This window comes from Myripristis murdjan, chromosome 9 (assembly GCF_902150065.1).
Source record: "Myripristis murdjan chromosome 9, fMyrMur1.1, whole genome shotgun sequence".
Taxonomy (NCBI): domain Eukaryota; kingdom Metazoa; phylum Chordata; class Actinopteri; order Holocentriformes; family Holocentridae; genus Myripristis; species Myripristis murdjan.
In genome coordinates, this window is record NC_043988.1 from 16942700 (window position 1) to 16967334 (window position 24635).

The 24635-nt window shown below is 42.3% G+C and overlaps 1 protein-coding gene across 1 annotated transcript; it reads right to left on the reverse strand.

The window, feature by feature from the left end:
- Positions 1–64: 64 nt before the first annotated feature.
- On the reverse strand, positions 65–24520 carry serinc5 (serine incorporator 5). Its single transcript, XM_030060544.1, has 12 exons — positions 24365–24520; positions 14089–14256; positions 9184–9362; positions 7861–7943; positions 7388–7481; positions 6335–6546; positions 5631–5723; positions 5244–5370; positions 4518–4587; positions 4111–4147; positions 3280–3424; positions 65–2046 (listed from the first exon to the last, which is right to left on the reverse strand). Exons 1-12 carry the CDS (start codon positions 24389–24391, stop codon positions 1902–1904), a joined length of 1380 nt encoding a protein of 459 aa, XP_029916404.1. The 5' UTR covers positions 24392–24520; the 3' UTR covers positions 65–1901.
- Between the last annotated feature and the right edge of the window lie 115 nt (positions 24521–24635).

Below are 24635 nucleotides of genomic sequence, written 5' to 3' on the forward strand. Positions count from 1 at the left end.
ACAAGAGTAGTGTAATTATCTGTGTAGAAAAACCAAATCAATACACACGTCAAAGGGTGTTCAATCAGTTTTATTGATTGAATTTGGACCACCTGTACCCAGTAAGACACAGACACACACACTGGTTCCACACCTCTGTATTCCAGACATACATTCCAGGTCAAACAGTGGTAAATTAGGTTACGGCAGTGTAGTCTTCACTGTAGGTCTGGCCGTTTGATTTCAGATAGTTTTAGTCTGATATCAAAGCTGCTGAGCACCATTCTATTTCTGCATTCAGATAAATAATCAAAACGCAGAAACATTTTGGGGGAAAAAAAGAAGCTAAACAGAATTTGCAGGTACAAAAAGAATAATTCATACTAAAAATGTCACAGATCACACAAATGTAGCCAAAATGTACACATAAGTTATTATTATAAAACGTCCATATGTTAGGAATACAATTAGACATCAGAGGAGAATATTATTGATTTATAGTTGATGAGCAAGAGACATTACAGAAAGCATTTTAAGATGACAATGTACAATATACTGTATTCTATACAATACAAAATAACTTCAATTACACATCAGGCAATAAACAGCTGAAGAAGTTTCTGTAAATTTTGGACTCTGTCAGTAAACTCAACATCCAGTGTTGAATAGACAATACACACACCCTGCCCCTTAATTCCAACCCCTATCCTTTACTGACATGTAACAAAAGCCAGGCAAAAAGCCTCTATACCTGTACAGAAATCAGCTAATCTATGTTTGTGTATGCATGCAGATAGGTGATGTTTGGGTTATCTTTCTCTCTGTAGTACAGTACATAATCCAAAAGAATCACCGTATTATTTTCTGGAATCTACCTTTGGCAAACATTTTTTTCAACTGTCTGACCGCAGCTCTTCCAGAGAGGCAACGCTCCTCTAACATTCCTGTTAAGTAAGGCAGGTTGATTTGGAGAGCATTTATTTCCCTGTACAACAAAGGCTGAAACTGCTTGACAAAAGACATAATTATCCTAATAAAATGTGGCTCAAAAGGAGCACTGACATTAATGCAATCATTATTCTAATCTAGCTGAATGTTTCACAAGAATGTGTGTCTGACATCTAAAAGAGCTTGTTCCATTGCATAGAAAACTTTTAGAAAAGGGTGCAATATAACAAGCAAAAACATTATACAGCTGATATGTGAGCCTGAGAGAGATGTTTTTTTATTTTACCAGTCAGGGACAAATCTAGTTCAATTCACTCCCCACCTCCTCAAAAAATCATTTCTCATTAACTGAAAAAACACAGACTGAAAATAAATATAATTCCTCCTTCTGGTAAACTGAAATAAATTTGCCCCTCTGGTACAACTTTATGGTCCAACAGAAATGAACTGAGATCCCAACCCTTCCGGGCAGAAGGGCCAGGGAAGCATCCATGTAACAACTGAGACATACAGGACATATATTTAAAATACACATGCAAAGCTGAAATTATTAAGGAATCCATAGGGGTGGACTCTCCTTGTGTTTTAAGATCAACATGAAACATGTTACTCCAGTTCACTATCCAACTGCGCTCCCATGATTCTCTGTGTAATTCCAAGCCTGCAGGTATCATGTGGACCTCCAGGAGCCAATGTAAAACATAAAAGACAACGACTGCCTTCGAGGCATCAATAGCTTAACATTATTTAAAAAAAAAAAAAAAAGTAAAATAAACACTATCATAAAAAATGGCAACAGATGATCCTCCACGTTGAAAGCTGAGAGTTGTGTAAGGGTGTGTTTCAAGGTAAAGGGGGTGGTGGTCCCTTGGCTCAGCCTGAAAACCCCTATCTGGCCACGTCACTAGAGTCAGATTACCCTGCCCCTAGGCTAGTGGTGTGTGTATGTGTGTGTGTGTGTGTGTGTGTTTGTCCTAGGCCTCGAAGCGCTTGGGGCAGACCATGGGGGCGATGAGGGTCCACATATAGAGGATGAGACAAACCCAGCAGGAGGCCATCTTGATCCAAAATACTGACCAGCTCCCCTCCAGCAGCTTCTCAATCTTGTGGTCATCATAGCTGCAGGGGAATCAGACCCAGTGAGACAAAACTGGACAAAACTGAGCATCAACACAGAGTACAACTGATTTTCAATGGATACACTATGTTCCATGCTTACTATCAATGTTATCTGGACTGAATTAAGGTAAGCCATTAGATCCTCTTAATTAGATAATCTTAATAACCCGGCGAGCACACCTGGATTTCTGCTTAAAGGACAAGTTCACTATTTTGGAACCTAGATCCTATTTACAGATGATCTGGCATCATCCTCAGACATAGAGATGATCTTTTCTCCAGTCGCTTCAGTATTGATCCTGATATTGATGTGCTCAAAGCCATAGATGTTTGCCCCGCTGGCAGTGGAACGATGGTCTCTACATCTGAAGATGTTGCTAAATAATTGGTATGTAAGGCCTATGTTTCAAAATAGTGAACTTGTCCCTTAATCTCATTTATTCGGCCATGGTAGCACTTGTTTCAACACATTTAGTGTATTGGTTACACCTGGAAAACTGTCAGCTATGCTGTTTGGTCTTCATTGTGTTTAAAATAATGTGTCTTGCAATCATGTGGGAAGGGCCACCATGGTGGCATGGCACCAAAAAATAAAATATATCACTGATAATACTAATCATACTAATACTGCTAGTAATAATACATTTTGTATAGCATTTTACATAGAAAAAATGACACCACATATAGTAATAATAAATATTACTAAAGAAACAAGAATTTAGGGGTTGTTAGAGGAAGCTATTTCTTTAAATTGAGTTTTATTTTTTTATGATATAGCTATCCTTAGCTGCAGGCAAAAATGTTTCACAGTGTGAGGGCTCTAATGCAGAAAGCATCGTCTCTTTTGGTTTTCAGATTAGACAGTGGAACAGACAGGAGGGCTCTGGCCGAGGACCTCTGGGTGCTCTCTGGCTTAATCTTAAATTAAAATCTAAGTAATATAGCTTGGGGTGAAACCATGCTGTGATTAAAAGTAACTGGTGCAATCTTAAAATCAATTCTAACGCTAATAGTTAGCCTGCACATCAAGGCGCATATTGAGACACATCACACCCCGCTGTGAGCCAACTAACCCGACTATCTAATTGTGGATTACTGGGGGAGAACCGCATTACTCTGAACCATTTTAAGACTTTAATCACACTTTTTTTCCAATTTACACTGGAATATTTTGTGCATTGGAATACTGCGTTTGATGTAAATATACACTGCTTTAGAGTGAGCAACACTTACTGGAACCAGTTGGTGACAGTCATCATGACATAAAGTGAGCCCAGGAAGAAGACAAAATGGAAGTAGGCGTAGCTGTAGATGGTTCCTTCTCTCTCATCATACACCACATTCTGCCCCGAACCAGTCTTCTCTTCATCATAGTCATCTGGGTGACACATGAATAGGATGTTAGAGGGACAGTCTTACTGTGCTAAACTGTCTCGCACATTGGCCTCACTATGGTTACTGAGATGTGAGACAAACACATATTATTGAAATTTTTTTTAATGCATGTCGTGAGGAAAGCCAACGTCACTTGGGATTGTCCTGGACCTTTTATTACACAATATTTACTCAATATACTGAGGTAGTGTCTAGTGCTATCCACTTAAGTATGTCTGTTTGTACATCCTGTGATGATTATCTGATGGCCTTCATAGCTGCTGACTGAATTCTGTATCGTCTGCCTCAGATTCAAAATGTCCTAATTTACTAAAATACAACTATGCTTTATTTCCCCAACAGGGGGCAGTGTGAGCCTTCCTAGCGTCCCACTACCCCACTGGCCCAGCTCCACTATGCCACACTAACCTCCTAGTAACAGTGACATCATCTCTGTTTGCTGACCAATGCTTTCTCACCATCCTCACTCTGACTGAGGAATAGCAATGAGCACAGTCCCTGCATGTGCAAAAACTACAGCTGGGAGGCATGAACATGTGCATACTGAATGAGCTGGGAAAGGAGTGAGGGGGAGAAACACAAAAAAGACAAAGACAAAAAGAGGGGAGAGCTAGAGCTGAGGAGAAAAAAGATGTTTTTCATGGAGAGAGACGGTTTGACTTTTCTCACCTGTGTCATCTCCAAAACAGAAACAACAGCGAGCTCGCTGCAGGACACAGACAAAGAGAGAGGTTAGGTTGATGCCACTGGAATTCAACATTTAAAACACACATGAAAATACACTATAAATACACTAACCCATCTCTCTCTCTCTCTGTATTGCTCTCTCTTTCTCTCTCTCTCTCTCACTCTACCTCATTCGACCTCACACACACACACACACACACACACACATACACACAAACACACACTAATCTGGTGAATTTGATAAGTTTAACTGTAAGTGCCTGGTTGGTGGGATTTAACAGTCCCCTGTAATCTATTTGACCAGTGTTTTTTTTTTTTTTCCACTGGCCCATATGCTTACTACATTCACCTACACAGAGTTGAATATAATAGTCTTTATGTGTGTTTACCTCAGTCTCAGGCTCACTGTTCCTACACACTCTCAGCGCTGCAGAGCTGCGCCTGGTGGTGGACGTCAAGCTAGAGGGAGGGTGGGAAGGGAGAGACAGACACAGATAGAAAGACAGGGAAACAGGGGGGGGGGGACATTGTAACTCTGTTAGGAGGTATTTTTCCAGTAATTTTTAGTTTCAAATAGCAAGAGACTCAAAACTCCCCCTTCTCCGAGGAGAGACCACAAAAGACATGATGCCTCCAGTTGATGGGAAACACATGTGGACAGACGCAAACGACTGGAGTTCTCAAATCACACTTTCTTAGCACGGCCAGAGCCAATCACACACAGCCTCTCCAGAGTGGCAGTCAGTCAAAACCGCCCTGTCTCTGCAGAGACCGCCTGTCATACATTTCGGTGCTTTTATTCCACAGTGCCTGTAGCAGATCTGCTGTCTTGTCAGCCAGGGAAAGCTATTACTTAATCTCCTAGTACATTCTCTGTACAGTACAGCTCTGTACATTCATAAGCAAGGATGAAAAAAGATACATTACACAAGAGTTTTGTGGGTATGTCTGCATGTATTTAGATAAGAAAAGAGAAGAGAAGAGAAGAGAAGAGAAGAGAAGAGACGAGAAGAGAAGAGAAGAGAAGAGAAGAGAAATATAGGAACACATGAGTGTGTATGGGGTACATCTAGAGAGAGAGAGAGAGAGAGAGAGAGAGAGAGAGAGTGTCTTACCATGAGTAAAGGACACAGCCAAACAGGATGATAGTTCCCACAATTGTGACAATCTTTTTGTCGCTCTCCGTCCCAGAGTTGAAGGGAAACACACACACTGTCATGTTCACCCCGTCCTTCTCCACCACTAGACAGAAAGAATGCAAAAAAGAGGAAGATGAGGAGAAAGGAATGAGTTTTATACAATGAAATGTGTGTTTTTTGGTGGGGTGTGAACAGAAGAAGGAGGGACAGAGGGGGAGAAGGAGAGATGAAACAATCTGCAGTGACTGAAATAGAAAAAGGAGTGCAAAACCAGCTCAACACTCAACAGTAAGACCTGTTGACCCAGACAGATGTCCAACAACAGCAGTGATCTCTAGGCGTGGGCAGACCATTCATACTCACTTTCTTTGGGCTTGCTGGAGAAGGCTGAGAAGGTGAGGTACATGACGTACACGCTGATGACTGCTGGCTGCAACAGGCCTGATGTGGGCTGCACTGCAGGGACACGCAGAACAACACATGTCACAACCAGGCTCCTGCTATAAGTTTGGCACTGGTTAGTTTGGTATTAGTTTGGTAGGAGGATCACTATAAGCTTCCTGAGGGGTCCTTGCCTACTTTTATTCATACTTTTATTTTACTGTGTCCTTTTATCGTTTGCAGCCAAATAAAATTTAAAAAAAAAATTTAACTAGCACATGTTTCAGTCCACATTAACAACAATCAAAGCAACCATAACCAAATGCAACAGTCATATGATTATATTTTTGAGCATTTCAAAGAATAAAAAAATTAAAGACAGCTGCATAAAGATTTACATTTTGTGGTCAATGTCAAATACCATGCAGCTTTGTCAGAATGAGACAGCACAGGTATTTCTGCGTAAATTAAGCTCTTGCAACTTCTTCTATATACATTATAAAATGTAAATTAAATACAGTAGCGTATGGCTAAACAGGTCTAAATTCAATGAAATGAAACCTACATGTGTGAGTGTGTTTGTGTGTGTATGCAGCTGAGAGTTGTGAGCATGCTGTTTTATGTGAGACACACTGTTGTTACACCCAGTGATGCATGGCAATGTGTCTGTGAGTGCACATCCTCACGTTTCTGTATGAATGGAGAGATGGCCAGCAGTGAAACGATGAGGCAGAGGCTGGCGTTGATGCCCAGGAAGATCTTGTTGAGCAGACAGGCCTCGGGGTGGGTGTAGAACAGACCCATGAAGGCTACGGCTCCCACCGCCACACTGAACAGCACCAGAGTCACCAGCGCCAGAGCCGCGTACCACAGACGGTTATACTTCACTCCAGAGCTCCTGGAGAGAGAGAACGAGCGAGGGAAAAGGGAAAAGAAACAAATGAAAAAGGGAAAATAAAGTAATCAAGGGAATGATTAAGCAACAGCGAGGAACAGTGAAAAGTGAAAGAGCAAAAGAAGTTTGAAAAAGGGAAACAAAAAAGGGCAAAACAAATAGCACAGGAGAAAGAAAAGAAAGCAGATGACATAGAGGAAAACAGCACAAGAAATGAAGATGGCACAAAAGACAAAGAAATAGAAAAGATCCAAAGAAAGAGAGCAAAAGAAAAAAAAAACAGAGTTGTGATAGTTATTGCTACAACCTGGGGCAACAAGGAGACAGGTTTATGGCTCCTTAAAGTGCTTTCACATCCGTTATGCTTAGTCTGGACAAGTAATGTTTTACTTAGAGGGAAAAAAACTAAGGAAAGCAAAAATGCCTACACACGATGTGATGTAAATATAAACATATACATAGCTTTTTCTATTCTGCACTGATAATCACATACAAACATTCTGAAACCACCCCCTGTGGTGTATGGGTGTGTGCATGTGTGTGGGAAGGGGAAACTGAGTGCACACTCCTAAAACATGTGCATCCTGTCCATCCACACAGAGATGGCCTGCTGCCAACTCCATCCCCAACCCCCCAAAACACATAACTACATCATTCTCTCTTTCCAGCGCTCTTCCCATCAAAATAACCCTGCAGAGAGCCACATCACAGCCCCTTTCTGTCTCTGTAATGGACAGAAAGCACTGTATTGTTCTGATGTACAGGGTTTCCATGCTAACATAAATGGGCTGAGTTCGATAGTGGGACCACAGAAAGATTAACGAAAAGGAAGAGTTGGACTCACCAGTTTGTGTTCCACCTGTGGGCAAACTCCACCAGCAGCATGAGCTGGATCAGTAGGAAGATGAACCCACCTACGGCTCCTACATAGCGCCACACTGTGGCAGTGGGGAGACAGAGGGAAATCATTTTAGATATGAAAAGACCTGTATTAACCCTATAAAGCCATTTGTATCATATATGATACACATTTTCAATTCCGTTTTTCGTTTTCAGTTTAATCAATACTTGACCAAAATAAATACTGCTGTATACCTTTGAACACTTCCCCTGTTCACCCTGGACCATACCGTCGTGTAATAACATATTTTTAATTTTTTTTTTTTTTTTTTTTTTTACATTTTGTTATAGGACTAAATAAAGGGTTCAATTTCAAAAAAATAGAATTTTATGCCAATTCTTTCATAGTTCAGGCTTTATAGGGTTAAGGAGCAATCAAAGCACTGTGATCCTTAGGTGAGTCTCTTCTATTTGTACCTTCCAGAAAGGTTTCCTCTTCTGGGAGGAAGAAGCCTGCAGCGCAGCAAGCCACCAGCCCGATGAACTTCAGCAACCAGAACCTACCAAAACAGTCATGATGAGTGTACATGAATGAGTGAAAATAGGGCTGTAGTCGACTGAGAATTCCCTCAACAGGATTAGATTCAATAAAAGGATTAAACAATTTGTTGTTTTGTTTTGTTTTTTTTTAACTGACAGACTTTATGGCAATCAGAAAATACATTAGCACACATTTCAAAGTCGTCAGACGAGGCAAATAATAATAAAAATAATCATAATCAACTGCAGCACAGTCATATGACAATCTTTTCAGCTTATCTAAAAAAATTCATTAAGACAGTTGCTTAAGGACTCTAATTACTAGCCAATATGAATGCTTTCTAAGACTGAAATGGAATACTAAGTCTAGTTAAATGATGCTCCCATAGCTTCCTTCTTTAGAATTTACACATAAATTACACATTTTTAGTGTTTCCTCCATTTTTTTCTTTCAAGTGGCAGCATAGTCTGAGAAGGCATATTTTCAGCTGCAGAGACACTATTGAATGACCTTAGGGAAAAAAAAGACTGCTCAGTTCAAACAATCTCAGTTGACTAAGGGGGTCTGTGACAGAGTTTCATGGGACAGCCCTAAATGAAACACAACTAAAATAAAAAAAAAAATGTAAAAAGTCCTGATGGAACACTGGGACACAGCTTGAACATGCCTTACTATGAATTTTTGCTTAGTTTTTTGTTATTGGTGGTCCCAAACACCATAATGCCATAATAAATTTATTTATCTTATTAGGTTATTTAATGTGGTATTATGGATTGAGGACTAATCCTCCCAAGGAAACAGGCATTTCATCCGGTGATCACACCATCCTGCTTGTCCTCTAAGAAGCTGAGAAGACCCAACACCTCATACACACATACAGTGATGTGAGCCATATGGGCTGATGTCGCTTGTGCACCTGTCTTGATATGATCCGGAGGATTCAGGTCATTCAGTTTGGCGCTCTTATTCTCCATTTTGCCCTGCTTTCAACAAAAATCATTTACTAAATGATTTAGTAAACAACAAGACTAATGGCTTCTATTGATTTATTCACATCCTTCAGCTGTTTGCTTGCTCTCATTGCATCCTGTGTGGATGTGGTGTAACTGATACAATGAAAAATGAAAAACTTATTGTTTTTAATTCATCTACAGACACTAAAGGGTGACCTCCCACAGACAACAGCCACATTTCAAGGAACTGTGAATTCCTAAAATAGAAAGAGAAACTAGAATGTAAAGACAGAAAGGCCATCTTACCCGTTGTGTATGGCCGCCCTACAGCCAGTGCTGTTGTTTACTCTTAGGGTGAAGATGAAGAAGAAAAAGAAGAAGCAGGCCATGCCGAAGCACACCTTGTAAACTGCAGAGTAGCCAACCAGAGTCTTACAGTTCTCCCCTGCATTCAGCTTTTCACACAGGTCACTGTAGAAGGGGATCTGACAGAAAAACACACACACAAACACAAAATCCTTGGATTAGACCTAATAAATTAAAAGCACTGCTATGCTGAAAGAGATCACCTCTGTTCATGTTTGTCTAGTATGTGGCTTCAGAAAAAAAAGGCCCAATAGTGTCCATGCCGAGCGTCACGCCTCTAAAGGAGCAGAAAGAGGGAACAGGCAGCGACACCAACCCCTCTTTCTCTCCATGAAGCCCTCTTTCATCCCTCGTTCTCTACGGGCTGTTAGAGGGGCCTTACAACCAACTGTCAGTGTACACAAACAAAGAGACAGATGAATAAATTAACTGCCTCCTTTCAGTGAGTCAGAGCGTTGGGACAGAAAAAAGAGAAAAGGAGAGAAAATACAAGTGGGAGAGAGCAAGAGAGAGACAGACAGACAGGGAGATAAAGACAGAGAGAGTGAGCTTGAAATAAAACCCTATACTTTGTTGTGACCAACAAGTGCTGCACAAAAAAGAGAGCAAAGTCTGAATCAATAAATAAGCTCAGGGACTTTGTTATTAGTTTGATGATCACAGAATGGAAGGTGAAATTTCTCTTCCACTTACCGAGTACCCTAACAGTAGAGAAGTGGCTGGATAGAATGGACCAACATATCACATATTCCCCCTTTATACAGACTTAAAACTCCACCACCATCAGAGAACTGAGTGTAAATGGGCTAACCCATTTTTCAGTACCACGTTCTAAACCCTGCAACAGTCCTGGGTAATTATGGGCTTTGGCACTGACCAAGGTAGGTTTAAATGGGTCACTCGCTAATTTGGAGCTCAATGTAACTTCAACCTATGTATGATAAATTATCAATAAATCACTATGTTTTGGGTTGGACTATTTTGAGTGCAGTTGTAATGAGAGAATGCCGGGGGGAACTCTGGAGAAAATGTTGCATTTTAGTCGGGATGGAAGACTGTAACATCAGTAATGGATGTGAGACGTGCCTTCAAGGCTTCTGCTAATTTAATGTTGTGGCCTGCTTTTTTTCCTGAGCAAGCAGTCTCAACTACACACACACACACACACACACACACACACACACACACACACGCACACACACAATACATACATACTGATATATGCAACCATTAACAGCTCAAAAGAAGACATTTGTTAGATTTGTTAAATTAAGGTCAACTGTGAGGGACACTATTCAAGCAGAACTCCACTTTTGACACAGCTACAGAAGATAATCTACACTTTCAGATGATAAATGGTGTGGCTTGGCCTCCCTAGCTACTGGCAGCCCCAAAGTTCATACACTGGTCGGATGCTAGCGGATAAAGTTGTCATCACCTCTGTGTGAAGCAGAGACTCCAGAGCCAGATCAGTAGGTAGAGTAAAAGGCCCATTTTGGAGCTTTTGTCTCATGTCGAGGACCATATTAGCATGTCCATGGTGTTGTGATTAAGAGGGAAAGGGGCCGGCTGTTTCAGACTGCTGTAAATCTCGGGAGAAAAGCCCAGCGCTCTCATATGTACAATGGCTGCTCTCTTAGCTGGGACTTCCCACTGTGCACTGCGTGTGACTGACACAGTGTGTGTCTGTGTGTGTGTGTGTATCAATCAGCAGGCATTGCGTGGGGCTATCAGAGGCCATTTTGTGCCTGGACGGGCCTTTTGCAGGCTCTGCTCTCACAAGGAGATGCACAGTGGGGAGCCGTTTTTCTGCTGTACTGTACACACTGAAGGAGGTAAAGAGACGGCAAAGTAGTAGAGAGAGATTGATGGAGAGAAAATCTCTCTTGTCAAATAGCGCTTTGAGCTGAGGAAGCTTGCAGTCATTGCCATAGTAACGCAGCTAGCAGACTGTATTCTTCCCAGAGATGGAAATAAAAGACATCATTCTCTCTAGTTGTCTTTGTCCTCAAGTGTATGATGATGTGCATATGACACCTAGAAATAGGAACAACCATTCTCAAAGCTGAGATACTCAGCAGTCGATACAGTCATGGACACAGGAGAAAAGAAGCAAACTACCCGGGACACCATCCTCGCTGAAAGAAAAACATGCCAGCCACCATGCGTCACACTCTGACTACAGCCTGATTCACACAAAGGCTAAAATTCAAGATGAGAGAATGGATCTATTATGATAGCTACCTCCCAGATAACTGTATTCAGCACACAGTAGCCTTTCGATTCAAATTCAGAGAGCACCCGCAGAAAGAGTTGATCTGATCACAATCAACAATGCAAAGGCCTGGGTGGATCAAAGAAGTAGCAGAAAAAAAAAACCTGAAAACCGGAAAGAGCCACACAGACTGCTGCAAGCCTGCTTCCCTCTTTTGCAACTACAGAGGCTCAGCTGCTGCTACCAGCTCCTCCACTCTACTAGCCATCCACTGCACAGACACACATGGGACCTCCAGGTTTAAGAGAGGGACTGCTAACTTGTTAACAATGCCATTAAAATCTCTTCATGGCTAGTAGCATTTCCAAAGTGACTGAGTCTTAATTTTTTTCCCCATTCACATCAGAGACAGCTGTTAGCACCCGATTCTTTTGTTGAAAGCCCAAGAACAAACTGGAGTAAATCTTCAGTTCTCAGATGAAATATTTATTTGGTCACATATAAAGCAAGGCAGCGCTGGGCTCATGAATGACAGAGCTCTCGCAGGATCTCAGCCAGAAAGAGCCCCGATATTAGGAAATGATACACATTTATCTTCTTGGGCTGGGCCTGCCCCATAAAGAGGTTGGACTTAGACGCAACCGAGTATAACTGGACAGTTACCCGGACATGGACAGGCCAACCACTGTCCATGCCTTGTTTCTAGAATGTGTCACACTAGTGTGTGAATGTTGACTGGGCGTGTATCCAATGCAGCAGACCTAACTTACAAGATAGAGAAGTTACATGTGGCTCCTGTTTTATCTGTTCTCTGTTATGCGGAGCCAGCTCCAAGTGGACAAGCTGTTCTATAGATATGAACTATATGACACATTGGATAATACAAAGGACATTGAGTTCTAAGATACATTGGATAATACAAAAGACGTTGAACTATAAGGCCAATTATAACACAGCCAAACATGTAAAAGTTGGTATGGCTTACATAATGACAGCTAAACTGAAAATGTCTAAAAATGCATGTTCGGGACTTTACAAGTACTGGGAGCTCAATTTCTCTTTTGTCTCCTGTTCAGTTACATTCATTTGTGCTTACACTGAACAGTACTCAGGCTTTCACTTCTGTGCTGATCGACACTCAGGCCTCACATTATGTGCTATGTGAGGCAGAGAGACAGACTTGGAAGTTATCAGTAGGCTAAACATCGGAAAGGATCACAGTATTCAGGCGACTGTTGGCTAGGTTACTAGAGCAGCTGAGCCGACCCCAACTCTTTTATTCAGTAAACTAGGCCATCCATCCACAAAACAGCCGCAGCATTAATCATGTAAGATTGCAGGAAGTCACCAGTCATCCTGTTAAACCACACAATTACACACATAGATGACAACCACTAATATTAGCTATTAGATCTGGAAACTACACAATTACAGGATGGAGAAGGGCATTCTCGATCCTCTGTGCACTGCCCTATTCTCTGTTCCACTGAGATAGTTATTTATCAAGGGCTTTAAAGAGCCAAGAGTCTTCAACCCACTCCACTCAGCCTCCATTTAAAGTTAAACTGTCATGAGCCACACATGAGAACTTTTAAGTTTACCTCTATGCTGTCATTTCCTGACTCTTTTTACAACTTCCACCACATTAATTCACTTGTCCAAAATCTTCGTTACTGGTGACTTCATTAAAAGTGTCAGGGGATTTTAGTAAAGGGTAGTCTGTTCAGTCAGAAAAACACAGAAGCAGCCAACTAGTTTTTCCTGTTTTCGATTGCTTATGTGTGTGAATGCAAGGCATTCCCACATGTGTATATAGACTAGGCCTAGTAGAGGTGAGAGAAAGAGAGAGTGCAGCTGTTATTATTTCCTATCTGCCTTTTCAAACAAACTAGAACTGTTTTAAATAAGGGCTGCAGAGATCTAACTGACAAAAAATATGGAATAAGCACATAATATATCAGTGAGTCAGACTGATGATGAAAACTGCTCAAATTTCATACTTATTCCCCTTATTTTTTGTATGTTGAGTCTAAGGGGCTACTCACATTAAGGCCAGTTGCTCCGTATTGTGCTGAAGCAGGAATGCCCCCCTCCCCAGTTCCCCACTGGCCTGCACTCACATTACCCAAAGCCCAACCGCGCTCTAACACGATTCCCTCCAGTACGTCCATCATCATGTTGAAATATGACACACGCATGGCCCGACGTCATCATAAATTGACTTTTGTTTATACGCGGTTGCAGCAGTACAGTGGACAACAACACAGACAACATGGTTGATCACTGATTGCGTGACACAGCAATGAGCAGTTAATCGTGCTTTTGCAGAGGGAGGAGGAAACGTGGGAGGGACGGTCGCATGATTCACGTCACATCCACACCCCCTCCAACCGTGCCAGAGCGGGGGAAATGTACTGTATTCAAGCACGGTACGGAGCGATCACACTAGTCAAATAATCCGTATTTTGGGGTCAAACATGCTTGGGCACGGCACGAACAGGGTAATGTGAGTAGCCCCTAAAGGGTCCGCAATTTTGGAAAGTATACCTTTAATGTTTTCATCATTTTGCACAGTATTCTGCATATGCACATGCCACATTGTGTAAGTGTGTGTGTGTATGTGCACTTACATTGTTTCTCATCTCCTGCTCAACAGTGGGAGACATCATGATTGCACAGATGATGGTGACCAGCAGGAAGTAGAGGGCGTACATAATTCGGGTCCCTGTGGACTGTTTGATCTTAGGACAGCAGCTACAGCAGCAGGAGCAGGCCGCCGAGCCGCAGCAGCACGCCAGCTACACACACAGGCATGAAGAAGCATAAGGGGAACATGGGGGGGAGAGAGAGAGAGAGAGAGAGAGAGAGAAGATAAGGAAAACATGAGCATACAGGTTTCACATTTGTTGTGATATTGCTTTCACAGTACTGATATATTCAAAGGGGATAAGAGAGCATCTGGGTTAAAGTGCTCACAAGCTTTGCTACCGGCTCCAAGGACGCTGCTCTGAGGAGGAGAGAGCACTCTGACCTATTTTGGAAGACGAGGTCAAGCTAAAAGACAACTTATTCAGATTGACAAAGACAAACAAACAGTATCACCACTATCTACTCAACATCTCTTGTAAGTTCTAGTCAAACGTGACTGCATGGGGTTTGAGTGCATGTTAGCGTGAACTGTTTTATCATCAAAGGCTATAGTGAAGAACTGTGTTAGATAATTGTGTAAATATCAGTATTTTCTTAATGACATGACATCCAAAGATTTGAATCATGCTGCATGAACTGTATGGAGTAATTCTGTTGTCATTTTTTGCCTTTGTTGGAACTCAGTTGGACTTCAGTTGTTTTGGGGGAGACTGCTATGGTGCTATGCTAGCTGCCTGTCTGTGTGCCATTTCACCTGTGTTTAATTGACATAAGGGTGAGCAGACAATGACATTTTTTTTTTTCATTTTGAGTAAACTGTTCCTTTAAGACAGCTGCAATGCATTTGGTTACAGTCAGCAATCAAACAGTCCTCAATTAGCCTAAATGAGGAATTTGTTGAGAAAAGCAGTGAGGGACAGAGACAAATAAAGCAATGGCTTAGTCTTATAATACTGTCAAGAACAGGAATTAAAGATCTGAGCAACTGTTAAAAGACAGCGATAGAATGGAAATTTTGCAGCACAAAACTACAGCAAGTTATTGGACTGAGAACTACTTCAAATAGAATAGGTCTGCCTGAGTGTTTCTTTGCTCATTCATGGTTTCTATCATGAGAAGTAGCCTCCTCCCTAAATCCCCCTCCATAGCTGTAAATCTACAGACAGTGAGGCCTCTCTGCTGTCCACACACACACACACACACACACACACACACACACACACACACACACAGCCCTGCTCTGTTTCCTCTGACAGGCCCTCATGCAGGAGGACCAACCTAAGGACAGGCCCTCAGTTCTATTTCAGCAGGATGAGGCTGGATAATTACACAGCGTAGCGTCTCTCTCTGCAGCCACCCCACCCTACTCCTGCAAGCCTCCTGCCCCGTCAGCCTATAGAACACACACGGCTGTGGTGAGAGGTAACTCCCACTGTTGTGAGCTGGAGAAACTGATGTTTGGTTATAGTTAGCGCTTGGCTCCTCACTACTGGAAGGCTTCCACACACCATCTTCCTTTATCTTTGTTCCTCTTGCCTGACATAACACAGACTTTCCCTGTAATAAGCGCTACGCAAACAGCACTAACGCATGCTTAAGCTAATCTGACCATTACTTTCAATTCTGTCTGAGCTAGTGGTGAAACCAGTCTCTGGCTATCGTCAGAGTGAACGCTACAGAGTCTGAGGTTGGATTGAAAAAGTGTTTGAGTGTTTGAAAAGATTGCATCATTGTATGTCCACATTTGGCCTGAAAATGGCTTTTATGCATCTCCTGTGGCTGAATATATTTAATGCGGACTCTGCAATACTTTTTTCCACTGTCCTTTGTCATGTCTTTACACTGTTAGCATGGGTCCCATGGCTGTAATGGAGCCAGATATTGCTGAATTCAAATCACAATCCAAGCGTGCCCACGTCCTTCCTGAGATCTGATGCTAATGCGAGCAAATTCCTATTTTTTGTACATTCAAACCTGTCACTTCATATGTCCTGGGCTGATCAGATTATAGACTTCACAGTTAAATGACAAATGCATCCTTGGCATCTGGCGGGGTTTAGCTGCGTGTGTGTCTTAAATCAGGGTGCATTAGCTAGCGAGGGTGTGCTGATGTAGTAAAGCCAGTGTGTGACATGGTCTGATGTGCTGCGTTACGCTCCAGATGCCAATAATCTGTGGTATGCTGCAGACTCGTGGATCAACAGAGCCACATGGTCTGGATCAGGCTACTTCTCTGGCCACATGGCCTACTCGCTGCAGCTCTGACACACTTTTCCCTCTGCCCTCTTCCCTGACAGTTTAAATTTTAGGCAAGTGCAAAACTTTCCAGTCAGGTGACAAAAATAAAATGACATAGTCTTTGACATAGCATCTTTTCTGACTTCTCAATGTACTCCAACTGTGCTTGAGAATGTGTTCTAACAGCCTTGTGTTTCTGGTATGATTTATGCGGTGTGGTTTCTGATAGTCGCCTAATCTAACCCCCACTCAGGTGTGAAACCAAACCCAATAATGTTGTTTACCACGTAGACGTCAAGAGGAGCTGAGAAAACCCTGCTGCTTCACTCACTCTTGTTTGAGAACATATACTATATGTCACTACAGTCATTATCAAGGCATTGTAAGGTACTAAGTTATTAAGACTAAGTAAAAGCATTGCAATGATTAACTCCATCTTCACTTCCTTTCATAGGGATGAACAGTGATGGCTAAAATTATGCTGTGATCACTTATTTAGTGAGTGCTGAGTGCTTTCAGCCTTTATGATGTAATGAACAAAAACAACTTACTGCCCTTTTTGCATCTTAAATCATCATGGTAGGCAGAAGGGTGGCACAGTGAGTAGAGAGACTGTGCTTATTATGAAAATTGAAAAAGATTGACACCTATATGACAGCAAGCATCCAAGTTTCTGAAGTGTCCTTGAACAAGACACTGACTGAATCCCTTCTGTCCTCATGGTGTTATAATTGAACCAGCACAAATCTGAAGACAATACAAGATTGTACAGCTTTAACTAGGACGGGGCAGTTAATTGAAAAATAGTTGAAACCGAAATTGGAACCAAAGAGGACACTAACCAAAAAGTAAAGACTGCAGAAAAGCAGTTTCAGCAACCAAAGGTAATACCACCAATCTGTTTCAACACATGAAGCACAATCACGTTACCAAATATAAAAAGTGTGTGGCCCTGACAAGCGCCCAGCAACAAGTGCTTTGACAAAGGAGGTTTGAAATATTCAATAAATAACCATCAATAGTTTATCTGTGTTTTACTTCAATGATTTTCAAGATAAAATATGTACTCTTTCATTAGAAAAAATATCCCAGCTTTAGTAGTTGAGCACATTTCCAGAACAAAACTTGTCAGTAAAACATAAGGGGGAAACAAAAAACGAACGATAAAAAACCAAAAATAAAATAATCGTTCATTAGGCTAATTGTAATCATGTTAAACTGTCCAATTAATTGTGATATTGATTTGAGGTCATATCGCCCAGCCCTAGGTTCAACTGTGTCTCATCTGTCTGAGTCTGGGTGTAATCCTCAGTGATCAGTCTGTAGTTTCGGGCCTGAGGGGCTGTAGGTTGGGTTTCAGACCAGGTCTCCATCTGACTGCACACAGCTTAACAGGATAAGCCTTCGTCTTTGTCTCCGCTGCACCCACATCCCTTATTCAATGGGCTATTAATTAGCCACAACAGATTGAAAGTAAGCAGGAAAAAAATGGGGTGATTTAAGATGTGAGGGTGTTTAGATTTCATTAGTTAGGGGGTGTTTCATCGGTGGACTGCACACAGTGAAGGGGCCAACGGCAAACTCTGCCGCTTATGGAGGGAGAGGGGAATGCCAAGTGAGGAATTCCACCACACACAGAGACAAAAAGAGTATCCATGGCAACGCACACTGACCCTACCCACTCCATGTCCCATCCACCCCCTCCTCCGCTGCGTGCCTGCCTGTCCCACCAGCATGTCGACAGGTGGTTGGCCTGTCTGCACCGTGCACTCCTGCTTGTTATACTGCCTCCCCCCAAATATCATCATACCACGTTACAGCAAATGGGGCATTTTAGCTCCTTGGTAAGTATGCCTCGGCCTAGCTTTACCATTTGGCCCACTATAAATAAGCCACGATTCCCCCTAGCCCCCACTCTAGGCACTGAGCCTCGCTACGTCGTGACGGTGGGACTCGAGGGACAAAGAGGCTTCTCTTCCTCTCCCAGCCTCAAGCTCTGTTTCACTCTCTTCATCTCACTTCCTCCATCCTCCCCCAATCTTGTTACTCACAGCCTTATTGTTGTCACCTCTTGGTTTTTTTGTTCTCTCTTCACTACTCCCTTTCACCTCCTCTTTTGTTACATTCAGTTGCCCTTTACCCTCGATCTCTTGCTCTACCCTCCTCTACTACCTTCCAGCTGTTCTGGGGGCTGGGGTCAGCCTGAAAGATGATATAGTGCTCTCTCTCTTCACACACATACATAAAGGCGCACACACAGGCCTGACCACTATTAAGACAGGATGGATGGGACACCAAAGTGGAAAACCTTCAGGAAATGAACCTGAAATCCATTCAAAATGAAACGAGCTTTTACGGAGGCAGGATTTGCCTTTATGATCTTGGCAAGTTGAACATACTGTGGTGAGAAGCCTCTGTCTGACCTACAGCTGCTCCCAGATTAGAAAATGTGATATAGCCCTCGATGCAGACATCATATGACCACATCTGTGATTACAGTATGAGCTGTTTTTCAGAGCTGTGCTGATAATCACCACACTGTTTCCTTCCATCATTTCCCTTCCCAATTCTCTACTGCCTTTTTACCTTCCACCAACCAGCAGTGGGCCTGATGAAAGAAGAACAAACAAATGGGAAGCCGTTGGGGTAGCCTAATCCAAACATGCAGGACAAACTCTAGCACACATAGCCATACAGACACAGATGCTTGCATCATACACGCAGGCCTATTGCAGAAATAGGTCACACACTGCATCAGACATCAGAGCATAGAATCGGGGAGGGGGTGTGCGGGGGGAGGCGTGCACATGCAGAGCCAGCTATGTGTTTACCTTCCAGATCAACAAGCCAAGCAGATGTCCAAACAAGGCTCACACAGGTTGGACAGTGAGGAACATATCATTTGACAAAATTTAAAAGAGATATCTAAAGATCATCCTGAAAAGTGTAAATGCTACAGAAACCACATGGATAGAATCTGGCAATAAGCTGCACTGACTATTTGTTTCCACTGGCTGTGGTTGATGGGGATTTCCATGCAGTTTCAGGATTCGAACAAAGGGAAAAAACTGTTATCAGCAGATCTGCAATGGTGATGGAATCTCGCTGATTTCAATGGTGATTTCAGAGGTTCCGGATTTTAACAGTACAATTACTTTACTATTATCATACACTACTTTATTTTCACAACAATAAAGGTGAAGAAAATGAACCTTATGCAGTTTCACTGGACTTTTCACAAAAACATATTTGCTATGACTATACACCTAAATAAATAAATCAAGTACTACATCATATCGAAACACATCAAAGTGGTGGAAGAGGTTATGTACCCTATTTGCCTTTTAAAAATCTATCATTTTGAACAGAATTAATGCAGTACCAGGCTTTTAAAAACAAAAACAGCAACAACAAAAACCAGGATAAAACTTTGTGTAATAGGCACACACACCCCACTACAAGTAGATACAGGTAATTGTCTGAGTAAAAATAGCGCGACAGTCAGACATTACTCACAGTCACAATAACAATGTGACTGGAAAAGTATGTCACTCTGGTTTTGATGGTTGCATCAATGGGGGCCATAACCTTTACAGTGTGGCACCAAAACCTCAGTTTGATTCAATGCATCAATGGAGGTTGTTAGTTGCAGCTTAATAGTGGTAAGCATTGACTTAAGTTCACCGCAATGGATAGAGACAGTCCAACAATTCAAGCAAAACTGGAGTTACACCCTCTCATCTCAAATTACAGTGCTTTGTGTGGAACAGAGCGGAGAGAGGGAATGAGTGAAAAAAAGAGGGAAAGCGAAACGAAGAAACTCACAAAGACAATGAGGTACATTACAGAATCCCTTTCTCTGTCTCACACACACACACACACACACACACACACACAGACAAACCGACACACAGACACACAGTTCCTCTCTACAGGAGCTAGGCTTGAGGCTTCGGACCTAGACCTACTCCATTTCTCTTTATGTTGTGACTGACAGACCCACTATTGTCTATATAGCTAGGCAGCTGTATACACACAGCAAAAATGTATCACTGCTCTGTTTTCTATACACACTCAGAGGTCTTTGCTTCTCTCCTGGCAAATATAGCCCCTAGCTACGACCAACAGACAGAAACGAGTCAAACGACTCGGAAGTAAAGAGACAAAGAGAAAGGAAAAACGGAGACCTTGACGAGCAGAGAAATGGAGAAATGAAACAATCCCTGTCCGAAAGCAGACAATGGCAGTGTGTTTACCAAAAATAACCAGAGGAAAAAGACTGAGCAAGTAACAATAACATGGCATCATCTTGTGTTTACCCAATGGTTCAGTTCACTCCTGAATGTGTGCTGCTTAGTTGTGTGAAGCCTCAATTACGGGAAGCACATAAAATGCATATTATCATGTAATGTCTAGCCACAGATTCGCTGTCTTGTCAGCTGAATCAAGTGGCAAAATGCGAAGAGTAAGCTGGCATTTCACACGGTTACATCAGCACCCTCCACCCTGCATCAAAAATCCACTAGAGGGACAGAACTGGAAAAGGAGGGAGCGAGAGGGAGACACCTGATCTTATGACAGTTCAGTGGGAAGCAAGAGGGTTGCATGCTAGTTTAATGTATGTCCTCATGGGAAAACAAACTCCTGCTGCTGCTGACCAAAGTTAGATTCCCCAGGGAAAGCTGAACATAAGCAGGCATGTCTCACATGGACACACTGGGCCTGTAATTCTTACTGTACGGCTGACCCAGAACATTAGGCTTGTGGTGTCTGTGTGAAAAGTTTAGAGAGGATAATGCTAACATAAATATTCACTTAGGCTATAGCTTTACAAGTCAAGTGATTTTACAACTCTCCTACATGTGTTTCAGGGCCACCTGTTTCGCTCTGACAGAGCACCCGTCCTGCATGCCGGCCTGACCTGGACTATTAGCAGCCAAACTGCTATCTGACGCTGACAGCTGTCTGTGTGTGTGTGTGTGTATGTGTGTGTGTGTGTGTGTGTGTGTGTGTACACTGCTAGGCTGCAAGTTAACAGTATGCATTAGCAGTGTGCATTAAGGCTGCAATTACCAATTATCTCCAATACTGATTAATAATTTTTTGCAATTAACTGATTAATTGTTTAGTCTACAAAGGATCAATGATAATGACAGATGCTCATGAGAAGTTAGCAGAACCAAAAGTGATGTCTTCAGATTGTTTCCTTAGTCTGACCAGCAGCCTCAGTATAAATTTTATAATTATATGAACAGAGAAAATGGTCATGATAGTGCACACAACCATGGAAAAACTACCAAGGCACCAGTCTTCAAGTGAAAAAAATATAACACCGACATGTACAAAGAAAAAAACTTCACTTGAAGACATAGTAATAATTTATTTATTTTCCATGATTGTCTTAGACCTTAAGGGCAAGACTTCCAGGAGTCATTTACCTGTCATACCAAACATGCCTGTTGTACGAGCCATCAGAGCCAAGATCAACTTCTTTCCTACTTTGTCAACTGTAATCTGGAAATGTTTTGGCATTTTTAATGGATAAATAACTGAAAACGATAATGGACTAATTGTTTTAGCACTAGTGCATATGTTCCTCACTGGTCTCATAGTCCAGCCACAGTCGGCTGCATCCAACCTCACTGCACCCTCTAGACCTGACGCTGCTGACAAGTTTAACATCTACAATTCTTCCTCCCAGACACACTCAAGCCAACAATCCTGCCCTCTCCTTCTTAACCAAATCAAAATAATGTAATCATAATAACAATATCATGTGAATGCCAACCCTCTTTTTCCTTGCCCAATCCATCAGTGCACCAGGGTAAGTTACAGGACAGCACAATCCATAACTGAGTGTGTTTTGTTCAAGAACACCTCATCAGGGCAGATGCTTGCCGAAGGACGTCTCTATGACCACAAGGTCCTTCTGGCTCCATCACCCTGCCAAAGTTGCCTCTGCTGTAGCCGGGCTGCTCACTGACACCCACATGGTTTAAGCTCTGTCCCACACTCACGGCCAACACTCGCAGTGCCTTGGACAAAGCTCAACAGCAGGCTAAAGCCTACCCCCTATCCTATCCCAACATGGCCTGCATCCCTGATCCCACTGAGAAATTACGAGTGAGCTGCTCCCACACCATGCCTGCTCCTCTCTCCAAATCTAACCCAAACAACACCCGCCCTCCTCCAATTTCCACTTCCTAGCCAAAAAGGAAATTAACAGACCACACATCAACCCGGGACACTCTAAAACACAAGAGGGGCACACACACATGGATGCACACAGAAAAAAGCTAACTACAAGTACACACATACACATGGAGATGAAGACAGAGCTAAATGGGGGGCCTGCGAGAGATTAGCACATGACCAGCTGAGGCAAGACAATGTTTATTTAATTGTTTGGCCTTCATTTTCACTTAATCCACCCCCTCTTATTTAATGGGATGGAATATAGCAGTGGGCCTTCCAGGATGAATAATGTGAGGCTATAATTAAATTCCTGACCAGTCCAACTCAGTGGTGGTGAACGTTCAGCCACAGAGAATGTGTAGGGTGATAAAAGACACCAGTCTGTGAAGAAATCCTTGTTTAACTTTCCAGATGGATCGCTGTCTTTCTGCCCTATACAAGTAATTACATAACTTTAAATGTTTTTTTTAAGTAACTTGTCCCCTGAAAGTCAATGAGTCCAAACATCATAGACTTCTGCAGTCGACCCAGAAGGCGGAGACCAAAACTCTTTTTTTTTCTTTTTTTTTTTTTTTTAATAGTCACTGGGTATTGCAATATTATAATAAAACAATACACATTCTTTTATAATGCACCCGGAATATATAGCAACAGGGGATGGAAAAATATTATATATTTCATTTTATACCTGGTAGACATTTAATTGGGACTGGAGAATGGCGGAGGACAGTACTGAGGCCACTCATGTCAGCCATTCAGTCCATAATCAACATAAAACACGTCATATGCAAATACGCAAAATGAGGACATACCTACAGTACACCAAACAAAAGATGCTGAGTCCATTATTAAAAAGGCCCACTCTGAGACGACTCTGGAAATTGTACAGGCCTGAAGTAATTACATACCTCTAAAATGTTCATTACAGACCAAAGAGTAAACAGAAATAGTAATGTCCCACAAAACCCATAATATTCCTCTAATGATGTTTATTGTGTCTGCAGCACTGAATGCATTTACAGTAACCTCTAAGCCTATTTTCCCATTTCCTTTGTTTTCACTGAAGTGCTCTTATCGGGAACTGCAGTTAAGTAAGCCGTGATACTTTTATGTTAATTACAGTAGTATATCGCAGCGTCGTTAATTACAGTATCGCTAACTCTAGGATCTGCCTGGGCTAAAATTAAGTTTTTGAGCCAGACAGTCAGATAGACGCTTTGAAAATCAACTGTACTCGACTGAAAGACAATGTAATCACACAAACACACAAAAAAAATCATTGTTTTTCCTCTTGGTCGTGAACTGAGATTGAACCACCACAATGGTCTACTCTGGACAAGACACGCTGTTGTTGTTACTGTTGTTGTTGTTTTTTCTAGCTGTCACCCTATATAGCTTGACGGGTTCAAACCAACATCTGTAACTAGTGAGGTCGCTCAGATCACGATGTTACTTTTGATGTCAGCCTGGCGACTCGCCGAGCAGCTGATGTTTTGGCTAGCTGCGTTTTTTAATCCGGTCTCTCTGCCTGCCAGCCGTCAGAGTGAAGTTATTAAGTCGATTCGGCAGAGGAATTAACGTCTTTTCATGGATGTTTATGAATTAAAGTAGCGGACGGGAGGCTTGGAAACCCCCCAGGATAGCTAACAAACATCCGTTGCTAACTGTTAGTAGCGATATTGATAGCATTTGTAAACAAAGATTGAAACAACAGTCGAGACTCCACCTAGCATCGTCACATAAACCGCTGGTAGCCTAACCGTCGACCGCCCGTCCAACAAAGCAATGTTAGTTGGGGGACTAAGAAGTCCTCCTCCTCCTCACCTGAGAGAGACAACACGGGGTACACATGTTGGAAAGAGGCAAATGAAACCACAGGAAGGTGAGGTTGCTGCTTTGTCCGTCGGCTTTCTTCTCCTACATTAAATTTCCACACAGGGAGCAGCGCGCGTATCCTCCTCAAAGTGCTCCGTCCCCCCTGTCCGCCACCGCTGTCTTTCCACTCCTCCTCCTTCTCGTCGTCCTCCTCCTCCTCTTCCTCCTTGTCTCTCCTCCCACTGGACATCACCGACAAAAAAAAAACAATGAATGCTAT

What these genes read in the sequence shown, in the direction of transcription:
- serinc5 (XM_030060544.1), bottom strand. Translation starts at nt 24,391, where the DNA reads ATGTGTACCCCGTGTTGTCTCTCTCAG. An exon ending in AGGGCGGCCATACACAACGG is followed by an intron (nt 7,944 to 9,183) that starts GTAAGATGGCCT and finishes CTGTTTTGGTAG; the next exon opens with GTTCTGGTTGCTGAAGTTCA. An exon ending in CACAGGTGGAACACAAACTG is followed by an intron (nt 6,547 to 7,387) that starts GTGAGTCCAACT and finishes CTCTCTCTCCAG; the next exon opens with GAGCTCTGGAGTGAAGTATA.